This window comes from Somniosus microcephalus, chromosome 3 (genome assembly GCF_052327205.1).
Source record: "Somniosus microcephalus isolate GS21.2 chromosome 3, FLI_Smic_1.0, whole genome shotgun sequence".
NCBI lineage: Eukaryota > Metazoa > Chordata > Chondrichthyes > Squaliformes > Somniosidae > Somniosus > Somniosus microcephalus.
The window spans coordinates 82,164,083-82,179,741 of record NC_140989.1 but is presented as its reverse complement, the minus strand read 5'-3'; the positions used below and the strand labels follow the sequence as shown (position 1 = coordinate 82,179,741).

At 42.8% G+C, this 15,659-nt stretch overlaps 1 protein-coding gene across 2 annotated transcripts in view; it reads left to right on the top strand.

The window, feature by feature from the left end:
* Positions 1-6,453, top strand: part of dusp10 (dual specificity phosphatase 10) — a 67,890-nt gene extending 61,437 nt beyond the window's left edge. For both annotated transcript variants that reach the window (XM_085981297.1, XM_085981298.1), the window contains one exon: positions 5,423-6,453. In XM_085981297.1, coding sequence (XP_085837423.1) covers positions 5,423-5,688 — 266 coding nt within the window. In that variant the 3' untranslated portion in view covers positions 5,689-6,453. The remainder of the gene's footprint in view (positions 1-5,422) is intronic.
* The last annotated feature ends 9,206 nt before the right edge of the window (positions 6,454-15,659 follow it).

Genomic DNA, 15,659 nt, shown 5'->3' with positions numbered 1-15,659 from the left:
AGCACCTGTGACCATTGTTGTTAGCAACTGGCCAGCTGCATACAAAATCCAGGATTGATTGTTTACTATGTTCAAATGGACTGTTTGATCTTCATTCATTCAACCTAGCAAGCACCAAATGTCTTGGATTATCCAGCACTGTCCATATGAACCTCTTTTAATTACTGAAAATAGTATTGTACGTTAAGGTTTTACTTAACAGAGGTGATCAGCACGCCTAAGATGCTGTTGAGCTTTAGGTTGAACGAGCGAGTTCAGTTGTAATTTTGACGTGCGCATTTCTTTAGCCATAAAACAAAGAACAAGTACAATAGAAAGGAAACGTCAACAACTGCAGCAAAATTTCAATCCATTCAGGTTGAGCCTATATATTCTGATAGAGGAAATATCATCTGCACTGTCATGAACATCTCTACTTGTAGGGAAGTTGGAACTGTCCAACTTGCAGAAGAAAGATTGTACAATTAACGGGGTTTCAAATGAACAATGGTATCCAAGGCCGACACTAGTTTAAACCATTGAGAGTGTAATGTGACTGGACCAACAAACAAATGAATGCACCCTAATTGGATCAGTGCTCACTGCATTGTGCACACATACACAGGAAGTTTCTTAGAACATAAGAACATAAGAAATAGGAGCAGGAGTAGGCCAATCGGCCCCTCGAGCCTGCTCCACCATTCAATAAGATCATGGCTGATCTGATCCTAACCGCCAATCCACCATCCCAGAACCATCTCCTGAATCTAACAGAATTAGACACACGAAATAGGAGCAGGATCAGGCTACACGGCCCCTGGGCCCGCTCCACTACCCACAGGGCCATGACCGATCCGAACCTAGACTCATGTCCAAATTCCTGCCCGCTCCCCGTAACCCTTAATTCCCTTTACTTCTAGGAAACTGTCTATTTCTGTTTTAAATTTATGTAATGATGTAGCTTCTACAGCTTTTTGGAGCAGCATATTCCATGAACCTACCACCCTCTGAGTGAAGTAGTTCCTCCTCATCTCAGTTTTGAAAGAGCAGCCCCTTATTCTAAGACTATGCCCCCTAGTTCTAGTTTCACCCATCATCGGGAACATCCTCCCCGCATCCACTCGATCCAACCCCTTCACAATCTTATATGTTTCAATAAGATCGCCTCTCATTCTTCTGAACTCCAATGAGTAGAGTCCCAATGTACTCAACCTCTCCTCATATGTCCATCCCCTCATCCCCGGGATTAACCGAGTGAACCTTCTTTGTACTGACTCGAGAGCAAGTATGTCCTTAAGTATGGACACCAAAACTGTACGCAGTATTCCAGGTGCGGTCTCACCAATACCTTGTACAACTGAAGCAATACCTCCCTATTTTTATATTCTATCCCCCTAGCAATGAAAGCCAACATTCCATTGGCCTTCTTAATCACTTGCTGCACCTGCATACTAACCTTTTGACTTTCGTGCACCAGGACCCCCAGATCCCTTTGTACTTCAGTACTTTCCAGTTTCTTGCCATTAAGATAATAACTTGCTCTACGATTTTTCCTGCCAAAGTGCATAACCTCACACTTTCCAGTATTGTATTCCATCTGCCAAATCTCTGCCCACTTACTTAGCCTGTCTATGTCCCCTTGCAGGTTTTTTATGTCCTCCTCACTCATTACTTTCCCTCCCATCTTAGTATCATCTGCAAACTTTGATATGTTACACTCGGTCCCCTCCTCCAAATCGTTAATATAGATTGTAAAGAGTTGGGGACCCAGCACTGACCCCTGCGGAACACCACTAGTTACTGATTGCCAGTCTGAGAATGAACCATTTATCCCAACTCTCTGCCTTCTGTTAGATAGCCAATCCTCTATCCATGCCAGAATATTACCCCCAATCCCGTGATTTTTTATCTTAAGCAATAATCTTTTGTGTGGCACCTTGTCAAATGCCTTTTGGAAGTCTAAATACACTACGTCCACTGGTTCCCCTTTATCCACCCTATATGTTACTTCCTCAAAGAACTCCAGCAAATTTGTCAAACATGACTTCCCCTTCATAAAACCTTGTTTAGGCTTTTTAGAAATTGCTTTGTATATCGATCTATATGTAAAGTTTTCTGAAATCTTTTGGTTAATTATTGTTTGTTGTTGGATGAATCACTGAATTTGATCAGTTCTAAGCTTCAACTAGGTGTGTTTATAAAAATATACTTCAGTAGCAGTTAAAGATTTTTTGAACTTTAGGTAACCTATAAGTGGGTGGAGGCAGATGGAGTCGTTTATATTTTAGTGGGGTCTACTAAACTCAAGAAGAGTCTGTAAAAGTCCACGTTGTTCCATATTACAGTGTAATTGCAGAATTCATATAAGAATTGTGTTTACACTATGAAAAGCTCAGTCTATTAACTGAAAAATATCAGAACTTGGAGCTGTATAAAGTGAACAGAATGTTAAATAGATGAAGTTATTTGGTCAAAGGATTATAGTTATTGGACTATTGAAGTTTGGAGGTTAAGAATAAATAGAGGGTAGATGAGGGTAGTGCGTTTGATGCAGTGTATATGGACTTTAGCAAGGCTTTTGATAAGGTTCCACATGGCAGACTGGTCACAAAGCTAAAAGCCCATGGGATCCAGGGCAAAGTGTCAAGTTGGATTCAAAACTGGCTCGGAGACAGGAAGCAGAGGGTAATGGTTGATGGGTGTTTTTGTGACTCGAAGGCTGTGTCCAGTAGGGTTCCGCGGGGCTCAGTACTAGGTCCCTTGCTTTTTGTGGTATATATCAATGATCTAGACTTGAATATAGGGCGTATGATTAAGAAGTTTGCAACTGATACTAAAATCGGCTGTGTGGTTGATACTGAAGAAGGAAGCTGTAGACTGCAGGAAAATATCAATAAATTGGTCAGGTGGGCAGAACAGTGGCAAATGCAATTCAATCCAGAGAAAAGTGAAGTTATGCATTTGGGGAGGGTTAACAAGGAAAGGGAATACACATTAAATGGTAGGACACTGATTAGTGTAGAGGAACAAAGGGACCTTGGAGTGCATGTCCACAGATCCCTGAAGGTAGCAGGCTAAGTAGATAAGGTGGTTAAGAAGGCATACAGAATGCTTGCCTTTATTAGCCGTGGCATAGAATACAAGAGCAGAGGGGTTATGCTTCAACTGTGTAAAACACTAATTAGGCCTCAGCTAGAGTACTGCATGCAGTTCTGGTCACCACATTACAGGTAAGATGTGATTGCACTAGAGAGGGTACAGAGGAGATTTACAAGGATGTTGCTGGGAGTAAAGAATCTTAGCTATGAGGAAAGACTGGATAGGCTGGATTTGTTTTCCTTGGAACAGAGGAGGCTGAGGGGAGACCTTATTGAGGTGTATAAAATTATGAGGGGCATAGATAAAGTGGATAGAAAGGACCTATTTCCCTTAGCAGAGGGATCAAAAACCAGGTGGCACAGATTTAAAGTAATTGGTCGAAGGTTTAGAGGGGATTTGAGGGGAAATTTCTTCACCCAGAGGGTTGTGGAGGTCTGGAACTCACTGCCTGAAAGGATGGTAGAGGCAGGAACCCTAACCACAATTAAAAAGTACAGGAAACTCTTTTTTATCCGGCACCGACGGGACCGGCGTGGTTCCGGTTTATCAAACAGTCCAGATTACAGAGAGGTATAGTTACAAGGTACGAGAGCTCCGTACGCAGCAACAAATCCAGGCTTCCCTGTTGCTTAGCAACAGCTGCAGGAACCCTGGCCACAGACCAAGCGTTCCTGTTGCTTAGCAACAAGTGCAGGAACCCCGGTGACACAGCCACAGCTCCAGGAACGGCCACTAATATGAAGTAAAACTTACCTGAACCTACTCCTGAATTTTGCCGGTTAACAGAGATTTCCGGTTATTTAGATGCCGGTAAATCGAGAGTTTCCTGTACTTGGATGTATCAAATCAAATCAAATCAAATCAACTTTTATTGTCATTGTTAGTGCACAAGTGCAGTACAACGAAATGTAGGCTTGCGGCTCCCGAGAGTGTACAATTTGGATTAGGACACTTAAACATTTCAACATACATTTGTACATATATATTAGCATAAATATGACCATAATAAAGTACATCGGCAGATGTGCAGGCTTTAGTGTTTATTTCTGGAGTTCAGTAGGATGACAGCCCTGGGAAAGAAGCTGTTCCTAAATCTGGTCATACGGGTGCGAATGCATCTGTAGCGTCTTCCAGATGGTAGGAGGGCGAACAGACTGTGGCTGGGGTGGGTAGGGTCTTTGATGATGGACCGTGCCCTCCGTAGGCAGCGTTTCTGATATATATGTTCTATGGTCGGTAGCCGGGTGCCGGTAATGCGTTGGGCAGTTTTGACTACCCGCTGCAGGGCTTGGATACTTTGGATGCTCTAACCTGCAGGGCTACGGACCAAGAGCTGGGAAGTGGGATTAGGCTTGATAGCTCTTTGTTGGCTGGCGTGGACACGATGGGATAAAATGGCCTCTTTCCGTGCTGTAACTTTTTATGATTCTATGATTTGGAGAGCAGGGGCCATATTTTGGGTTCAGAGAAATTGGTGAAAAGAAAAGAACACAGCGTTTTGCTTGTTAATGGCCTTACTAAAGGCCAACCATGATATTTGTGGTAAACATGTTACTGAATTCAAATGAAATTCCTCTATGCACTATTTTAACAGGAATTTTATATGAACATGGTAATGTGTTTGTTACAAATATTGTTGATATTTTACCCCCTTGCTTTTTGTTACCTGTTCAAAAAGCTGTTTCATCCATATTTCTGCTCAACATATTTTCACTTTCAGATACTTTTGACAATGTTCCACATGATAAACTTCTAAATAAACTAAAAGCTACAGGGATTCAGAGTAGAATAGGGATAGAAACTAGTTAAGAATAGGAAACTGACATTTCTTATCAGATGAGTAATGTCAGACTGGGGAAGTTCTGTATGGAGTCCCATAAGGGCCAGTGCTTGAACACCGATTGTTTCTGATAAATGGTCAGGCGAGCAAATCCAACTGCACATTTGCTGATGACACAAGAATAGGGCGAGTAATAGAGACAGACATTTGCAAAATAATGTAGATCAGTTGCACAATTAAATAGATAAATGGAAATAGAAATTTAAGACTGAAATGTAAAGCATTTTTTATATATCTATCTATATTTATATATATTTATATATATAGTTTGGAATAATCAACTAAGCAAGGAAACAAAGAAAAAAACAGATAGTTTATGTACTGACTAATCTTTCGCATTCCTATTTTCATATTATTAATCTGATATTTCTATTAATCTGTCTTCAGATGCTAAAATTGAATTCTGATTATGTTTAGTCTCAGCACAAAATGTTGGAAGGGTGATTGTATTCTTTGCCAGGCCAGCCAACAAAGCGTAACATATTTTGTTTCCTTTGCTTTCAGAGGAAGCACACCAGTGCGGCAAGGGGCTGCTCATTCACTGTCAAGCTGGTGTCTCTCGTTCTGCTACAATTGTTATTGCCTATCTGATGAAGCACACACGGATGACCATGACCGATGCCTACAAATTTGTTAAAGGAAAGAGACCAATCATTTCCCCAAACCTCAATTTCATGGGACAGTTGCTGGAGTTTGAAGAAGACCTAAACAATGGAGTCACTCCTCGAATTCTCACACCAAAGCTGGTCGGAGTGGAGACAGTTGTCTAAAGTGACTTGGCTGAATTTTTGCAGCAGTTTATTTGAAAGGAGATGTTTATCTCCCCTTGATGCTTTGAAGCATCTTGTAGTATGCTGGAACTGAGAACCTAAAAAAGACTGCACTGTCATTGATTGTGGAATTATACAGTTGGTGGTCTGTGCAGGTTCATAGACAGCAACAAACAACTGGAAATGAAGGGAAGAAAATGATAGTGGGGATATGGTCTGGAGATTTCCCAAGGAATGTTCTTTCAATATATCTAAAGGTTGCCAAAGCAGATTGGGCGCTGTGAGGGAACCCAGCACGCACATAGCTGCAACTGATCTCCACTAAGCTAATGAAGAAAGACATATACCTGTAAAGACAAACCTGATTATTTTGTGTATTCAGGTCCTGTTGATGCTGGTTATATTTTTCTATAAGGGTTAAACACAATTGTGGGAGTTAAAATAAAAATGGTCTCGTCCATTACATGCCTTTTGAGGCACATTGTGCAATAATTGATTTGTGTGTGGAAAACCAAATGAATGGAGCTGGGTGCATTTTCCTTATGTAAATAGACAGTAACATGCACCTGCTCGTAGCTGGGAAAAAAATCAATTTTAGTTTTGATTTAAATTCTGGTCACAGTGCCATATGTACTGGTGCAATTTCTTAGAAACATGCTGGATCAGAATGTTAAGGAAAAATGTTATTTAATTTTTTTCACACACAATCTCAGTGTGTTACTGTTGTCTGTACAATTTTCTTTATAAAAAAATTATGTATAACCATCTGGAGTATATTTTTGTGTCTCTCTGTGAGGTTTTCTAATTGCACAAAACACATTTATAATAGCGATAGGGACACACATGACTGAACGGCACTCTCTTGAGCTGCTTCCTGTAAAATACAATGAGAGGAGAACATAGTATCAAACATGATAGCGCTACACTAGCCAGTCTATTATTGAGAGTATGTTTTAATAAACGTTGCATAATCCTGTGAAGAGAAACCCCCCTAGCCCCCAAAAAATCCCATTTGTTTCACTTTTATATGGAACTGTATGGATTTTTCTTCAGCTTATCAGATTTGTGCATGTGTAGCATTGAATATTTCATACTATGTGCCAGTGTGGAATCCTTCCAAACAGCATCATTGTGGTGGACAGTAAGGTGAGTGAGTAGGTAGAGTTCTAGATGGGCTTTTTGAAGATTGGATGCAAGCTATATTTTCTTTATTATTATTGCTATTATTTTGTAACTGTTATAGAATCTTCCACCTGTGCCAGTGGGAATGTTCAGCGGGATGATAGATGAGCTCTGAAACTGTTTTTAAATTGGTCCAATTTGGCAAATATTTGAATTTATTTATTTTACTCAGACAAAGCTCGCAGCTGGTTGAGTTCAGCTTTAGTGTTATTTCGTTAACAGATTCAAGCCTCGGCTTGAAATGGAAGCTGCGCTGTAGAAGAATTAATTGGGAAAGAATTTGAATGTTAAGCACTGAATTTGCAATCTGAAGCACACAATCATTTTGGAAAGAGGTAGGAAGTCAGGAAATGAATCAAACTCGAAGTTCCACTTTGGGATCACAAGATAGCTACAGCTGAGGAAGGCCATTTGAACAATACAGCCACAAAATTTAGATTGCAACATCAGAATGTATGGGGATGAAATTGGTCTTCAGCGATAGCTTAAAATGGAGGCACTCTCCCGGGTTTCCATCCCGCATCGGAACCCCCCAACCCACCTTCCCCATGAAAATCTAGCCCAAAGTAATCGTCGGTTTGGCCACCGGGCACTTGACGTCTCCAGGACAGGTTAAGTTGGGTTCTTTGTGTGTTAGTGGTTAAATAAAAGATCTCTGTGAGAGATAGTGTATCTGTGTGTGTTTTCTTTGAAGGTGGATTCAGGTCTACGAACCCCACTCTTAACACCTAACGTGGGAGGTATGAAAGTCATAAATAATTCTTACAAAGGCATGGGCGCCAATGGTGGAGCGATTTAAATCACGGGCGGTCAGCGTGCGCGTTCGATGGGGAGTCAGTGGGAATATTTTTTTGACAACAGGTCAGGAACCCGCTGTCAACCCGCCACCACACGACTTTCCCAGGTGTTGGGTCTGCCAGGGCTGAACAGACCTGACACGCAATTCAGGTCATTATGACCTTGTTAACAGCCCATTAAAAAGTATTTTGAGCTCACCTTACCATTTTACGAGGTTGACCACTGGGTCCACGCAGCTTGGGGATCACGTAAGGGAAGGAGGTCGGGAGTTGTATGACCATGGGATCATCTCATTACTTGACAGCTGCAAATGTGCTATAAAAGCTCCCATTTCAGAGCTGTTCACTTTCCAAGCTCAGAAGCTGTTGCTTATTGCATTTGGAAGACAGATTGAACTTTATGCAGGTTGCAAGTGTTTGGAGCAAACACTCTATCCAGTGTCACCTCATTGGAACAACCTCTCTCACCATTGACAGATTGCTTCTATCATCTCAAGTTCACCTGCCATCTATTACATCAGCATCGGTGCCCTTGAAACTATCTCAACTTGGTCTTCAGAATCCCACCACGATCAGCCCCAACAACAGCTGCACCAGGCACACCAGCAGCACCAACAACAACACCAACCTTCTCCGCAATCAACTGATGCTGCATAGGACAGAGGGTATCAGCACCCGACCACATTGCTGCCCGGGATGCCAGGGATAGCCTCACCATGGCCAGATTTACTTCATTTGATGCTGTACACCCTGGCTGCCACATGATGTGCCAGGTTGGCACCACCCCACACCAACACCATAAAGCATCCCTACAATGTCCAAGCCATTCCTATCAAACTCATGACCATTGCGGGGGATACCATTATGTCTCACCGTTCACTGCAACTCACCAAGCTACTTCCAAAGGTGCACACAAATCTGTCCAAGAACGCAAAGTGTTGAAAATAAAGGTTTCAATGTTTGACAGCACATTAACAGAAACTTTACATGAACGTTGGCTAAAACACCCAAGTGACTACCCTTGTGTGTTGTTAGTTGGTATGATTGGACTAGGGTGAGTGTGAGGGGTGGCTAGTGAGATGGGGAAGTGATAATGTAAATAGAGAGAGATGGGTGGAAGTGCAAGGTAAGTTGGTGTGAGTAAAGATGTGCAGGATAAGTGTAGGGAAGGCAGAGTGATGGAGATGTGATGAGTGGCACAGCAGGATGAGGTTGAGTGTAGCTTTGCAGTAATGTTTCGTGATCTACTGAGATCATTCCTCCTGCCGACATCCCTGCTTGAGTCCTCCTGTGCAATGTGCAACTGGGCTGTGTTGGTGTCCTGGGGAGGTCTCTTCTGCCCATGGGAAGGGAAGAGAACCTCTCTGCTTGTGTGACTCCCTCCATAAATATATGGAGCGAGTCATGGGAGAGCCTGGGTACAGCCGTGCACCTCTGTGCAGTGCTGGTCAGCGTTTGCAGCACCTCAACGCTGTAGAACACTGACAGCACAACTGTCAAAATCAATTTGGACATGGTCCCTTTAAGGAAACTGGCTGATGACGCGTCATCAAATGACGTCATCAGACCCGCTTCCTTCAATTGGCTGGCAAATGCACTGGGCGGGCTTAACAAGCCCCATCAACGTAAAATCATTCTACAAAGCGGGCTGGAGCCAGCCGTGGGGTTGGGTCCCACCACCGAAGTCGCCCGTCCTGGACCCACCGAGGTAGGGGAAATCACAGCCAGGGATGTTCAAGAGGCCAGAATCTGAGGAATGCAGATATCTCGGAGATATCACTATTTTTGTGAAAATCCAAAAAGTGTTAATTAGCGAGGGTTTAATGGCGGTGGTTTATGATACTAAGAAAAGAATGAAGGCAATAGGGAAAGATATGAACCCTGATAAAACTTAAGTGATATCGTTTACTTGTAGAAATATAAGCACTATAGCCTCAAATATCTGTGTGGTGGCGCATCCTGATGTAAGTGGTGCGACACGCCTGCCCCAGACCACTGCTAATCCCCTGCCAAAGTTTATAGTGTCAGGGGGAGGTCCAGTCATTTGAGTGCCATTAACAATCTTCCGTGTCATTAGGAATGCAGCTGGTGTGATCATCTTGCCAACCCCACACCCCTCCAAAACAATCTTTAGTTGCCCCAGCAGTCTCCTTACAAAGAGGCTGGTTGAAAAATGTTTCTAAAAATTCAGATACTAATCTTCAGTGGTCCAAACCACAATCACAGCCAAAACCCCAAGATGGTTCCTACATCTAGAATCATAGAATCATAGAAAGTTACAGCACGAAAGGAGTCCATTTCAGCCCATTGTGTCCGCGCCGGCCAACAAAGAGCTATCCAGCCTAACCCCACTTCCCAGCTCTTGGTCCATAGCCCTGCAGGTTACAGCATCCCAAGTGCACATCCAAGTACTTTATAAATGTGGTTAGAGTTTCTGCCTCTACCACCATTTCATGCAGTGAGTTCCAGACCCCCACAACCCTCTGGGTGAAGAAATTTCCCCTCAAATCCCCTCTAAACCTTCCCCCAATTACTTTAAATCTGTGCCTCCTGGTTTTTGATCCCTCTGCTAAGGGAAATAGGTCCTTTCTATCCACTTTATCTAGGCCCCTCATAATTTTATACACCTCAATAAGGTCTCCCCTCAGCCTCCTCTGTTCCAAGGAAAACAAGCCCAGCCTATCCAGTCTTTCCTCATAGTTAAGATTCTCTACTCCCAGCAACATCCTTGTAAATCTCCTCTGTACCCGCTCTAGTGCAATCACATCTTTCCTGTAATGCGGTGACCAGAACTGCACATAGTACTCTAGCTGAGGCCTAACTAGTGTTTAATACAGTTGAAGCATAACCCCCCTGCTCTTGTATTCTATGCCACAGCTAATAAAGGCAAGCATTTCGTATGCCTGTTTAACCACCTTATCTACCTGGCCGGCTACCTTCAGGGATCTGTGGACATGTACTCCAAGGTCCCTTTGCTCCTCTACATGACTCAGTGTCCTACCATTTAATGTGTATTACCTTTCCTTGTTAGCCCTCCTCAAATGCATTACCTCACACTTCTCCGGATTGATATCTTCCTGCAGTCTACAGCTTTCTTCTTCAGTATCAACCACACAGCCGATTTTAGTATCATCTGCAAACTTCTTAATCATACCCCCTATATTCAAGTCTAGATCATTGACATATACCACAAAAAGCAAGGGACCTAGTACTGAGCCCTGCGGAACCCTACTGGAAACAGCCTTCCAGTCACAAAAACACCCATCAACCATTACCCTCTGCTTCCTGCCTCCGAGCCAGTTTTGAATCCAACTTGACACTTTGCCCTGGATCCCATGGGCTTTTAACTCCGTGACCAGTCCGCCATGTGGAACCTTATCAAAAGCCTTGCTAAAGTCCATTACACTACATCAAACACACTACCCTCATCTACCCTCCTTGTTACCTCCTCAAAAAATTCAATCAAGTTTGTCAGACATGACCTTCCCTTAACAAATCCGTGCTGACTATCCTTGATTAATCCGTGTCTTTCTAAATGAAGATTTGTCCAGTCCTTCAGAATTCTTTCCAATAATCTGCTCCCAGCTATACCTGCACTAACTATATATCAGGTCCCAATGAAGACCCATGGCATGGAAACTTCAATCTTCAGAGTTCCTTCCCATCCACCCTTATATCGATGGCCTTATAAGTGGCAGCTGGAGGCTGTGCTTTCACAAGCTCATCCTGGGGAATTGGCATTCGGTCAAGACCCAGCATTACTGGATCCTGGTCAAGTCTCCAGCAGCTCTGCCATACTCCCTCCGAAGTTTTAACAGGAGTATGCCAGAGTATCTGTGGATTTTGGGATAATCTTATATATTTATATTTAAAACTAAAAGGTGCCGTACCTGAAAATGTGAGCTCAGAGGCATCAGCCTCTGCATATTGTAGGTGACCAGGTGACTATTCAGATATGAGCGAGGAAGCCATTGGAGGAAATTAATGCATTGGGATAAGTAGGAATGGAACTGGGAGGGGGTAGTGCCATGGTGATGGGTCGCAGAGAAGAGGGAGTGAAAGAAAATGGAATGATCAACTCTGTCAAATGCTGTGTAGATGGAGAAGTGGAAGGGTTTAGACCAGGAATTCCAGAGTGTGGGTGTAGATGGCTGAAGGCATGGCCACCAATGCAAGGACAAAGAGAGGGTGGCATGAGATGCCAGGGGAAATGAGAGGTCTGGGGGGTGTGGGGCGGGGGTTGTAGAGCTGAAGAAGCTTACAGAGCTAGAGAGGGGCAAAGCAATGAAGAAATTTAAACACACATTTTAAATTGGAGTCATTGTGAGACCAGGAGTCAATGTAGGTCAGCAAGGAGAGGGGTGGTGGGTGAAAGGGACTTGGTGCAGGATAGAATACAGGCAACAACATTTTGGATGAGCTGAAGTTTACAGAGCATGGAGGATGGGAGGATGGCCAGGAGGGCATTGGAATAGTCAAATGTGAAGTTGACAAATGCTGGGGTTCACATGGCTCTTCCGCCAAAGTTACAGATAACCTCACTCTTTGTGGGGCTGCAGCGATGGTCCTGCTGCCCAATTGCATGCGTTTTCCTTTCCTGACAGCAGCAGGCTCCCTCTTGCTGGCAAGGATCCTGCCAGGGATCTGCCCTGCATACATAAATAGTCCTGTCCCAGATAGATGGCAGGATCAGGGCAGCTGATGGAAGTTCTACCCCAACCCTTCTCCAGCAGACAGAAGGATATCCAGCCCAGTTGGTCTAGCACTGTGTTCAAATCTATCAATTAAATTGGTGTTAGATAATAGCTGATTCCTTTATTAGCCAATGTGATCTGCGGTACTCCAGTTATTTAAAAGATGTGGTATTCAGCTGTTTTTTTACAGACAGCAAGTGAATGTACAAAGTAACAGATGCAATCAAATCTCATCCCCACTTCTGACCTGATGATGGAGGGAAGGCCATTGATGAAGCAGCTGAAGATGGTAGAGCCTCAGATGCTGTCCTGAGAAACTCCTGCAGCGATGTCCTGAGGCTGAGAGGATTGGCCTCCAACCACCACAAACATCTTCCTTTGTGCTAGGTATGACTCCAAGTGATACTATCAAGCCAAGAATTTGACCCAGTTTAACCTCTGGTGCTATATGCTCTTGTTCTTCACCTACTTAGCAACAGTGCCTGCATTTCATATTATTCATTAGCCCGGATTTTGCGGTGGTAATGTCAGCGTTAGCCATCATTGCCCCTCTGAAACTGACCATTTTAACTAACTACAGAATCCTTCCCAAGAACAAGAAACACAATAGAAACATGCCACATACTGATAGTGGGCTCGCTACATTTTTTTCTTCTGACTTTCACTGGCTCTAGGCTTGAGGTGACTGAATTTCTCCTCTCTGTGCCAAGCATCCTTGCCAGATCTAGTTGACTGCGCATGTATCTTTTTGTCCTTTTCTGTCTTCCTAGTTGTGAATTCACTTTGTTTTAAAATACAATTGAACATATCTCATTCCCAAATCCTTCTGTGAAGAGAACAATTATCTTAATGTTTAATGTTCTTCTTTTCAAATATCAAATTCATTTTTAAAATGTTATGGACTTTGCTTCAATAATATTTTGAGACAAGAATTTCACATTCTAATCACCATCTGTCTTAGAACCCTTTCTCACCATCCATTTAATTATTTTTGTTATTATCTTAAATGCATGCTCTCTGAGAGCCACAGAATTATACAGTATGAGGGAATTTGATCCATTATTTTCTGTGCCAGTTAAAGCAATCTAAAACTAATCCCACTGCCCTTCTCGCTCTCTATAGCCCCCTCGTTACCATCTTGCCAACCAATGGAAATAATCTCAGTATTTATCCTATCATAACTATTCAGAATCTTGAAGGTCTCAATCAGTTCACCACTTAAGCTTTTCATCTCTCTACAAAAAATCCCCAACTTCTCAAGTCTCTTCATAATTCTGGCTCCTCATCTTTGATAACATCCTCATAAATCTAACATGCAATCTTTATATTACTTTTATATCTGTCTCACTCTGTGTTTAATGGGGTTGTGATCTACCTCACTGTGTGTAATACGTTTGTGATCTTTCTCTGTTTATTGAGTTGGTGATCTGTCTAATAGGATTGTGCTCTGATTTTGTTTAATGGGTTTGTGATCATTTTGTTTATTGGATTTCTGATCCATCTTACTCTGTTTAATTAGTCTGTGATCTCTCTCACGCTACACTTAATGGGAACGTAATCAGTCTCATTGAGGGTGAAATTTATCTTGGGGGCAGTGCAAAACGGGCGATAGCGAATCGGTAGCTTGTTTTACATCCCGCCTGGTTTTTGTTTCCACAGTTGAGAGGCTTTGGGGAGTCAGTAATTGAGCCACTTGCAGCAGAATACCCAGCCTCTGACCTGCTGTAGTAGCCACAACATTTATTTAGCTAGTACAGTTGAGTTTCTGTCAATGATGACCCCCAGGATGCTGATGGTAGAGAACTCAGTGGTGGTAATGCCGTTGAATGTCAAGAAGAGATGATTAGACTTTCTCTTATTGGAGATAGCCATTATCTGGCAATTGTGTGGCGTGAATGTTACTTGCCACTAATCAGCCGAAGCCTTGATGTGGTCCAGGTCTTGCTGCATGCAGGCATGGACTGCTTCATTATCTGAGGAATTGCGAATGGAGCTGAACACTGCAATCATCAGCAAACATCCCCACTTCTGACCTTATGTTGGAGGGAAGGTCATTAATGAAGCTGCTGAAGATGATTGGGCCTAGGGCGCTGCTCTGAGGAACTCCTGCAGCGATGTGCTGGGGCTGAGATGATTGGCCTCCAACAACCACAATCATCTTCCTTTGTAAAAGGTATGGCTCCAGGTGGTACTATAAAGCCAAGAATTTGATCCAGTTTAACTTCTGATGCTATATGTTTTTGTTCTTCACCTACTTAACAACAGTGACTGCATTTCAAAATATTCATTGTGTGTCAAGTGATTTGAGATGTCTTAAGAGGTGTAATAAATGGAAGTTCTTTATTTTTGCTTTACTATATTTCAAATCAAAACTCATTGCAGTCTTCTACTCTTAGCACAGTCCTTTTTGACAACCTCAAAACTACGTATTAAAGTATAGCACAATTATAAACCTGCTACAGAAATCATCACATTTTACTGCTGTACTTTGGCCACTTTGTATTATTTAATGGTCAGCCTTTCAGCATTGCTTTACAAGTATTTTTACAAATTGCATTCACTGTCAAGCCTGATCTGAAGATGGCAAGGTTGAGGGAGTGGCCATGAATATGGGTAGGAGAGTTCATGTGGAGGGAAAAGTTTAGAGAGGATAGGAGGGTAGTGAGTGCAGAGCAAAGAGGACAAGGGAAACGGAAATGAAGATTGAAATCACAGAGGAGGAAGAGTCACAGAGGCTGAAGGAAGAAAAGAAGGAAGGAGGATATCTCAGTGAGAAACTCAGAGTAGGGCTTGGGGTGGGGGGAGGGGGCGGTAGACAGCAATGATTTTAAAGGAGGTGAGGGGGTGGAACAAGGTGAGGTGCTTGAAGGAGGAAAAGGTGCCAGAGGAGTAGGGGGAGTGACCAATATGTGATTTGGTAATAAGGGCAACACCGCCAGCACGCAGTTTGAGCAGGGCAGTTGGTGCATAGCCAGGTGGGGAGGCGCTAATAAAGGGCAAGGTATTGCCACCTATAAGCCAAGTTTCAGTAAAACCACATTTTCAGGTTTCCACTATAGCCATTCTTGAGCTGACTGCTAAAGACATACATGGCAGTTGCAAGTAACTTCTAGGCTCATGTACCTATCATAACATAGAGCAGACTTTTCACTTTTGCAGACATGCTCCCAGTGACATTGTTGTTGAGTCAGTTTCAAAACAGCAGCTCCAAAGAATTGACATATTACTTACATATTAAAAATTTCATGCAAATTTTCTGTGCCCACATACTGTGACTCACCTGCTGATTCCTCTTACA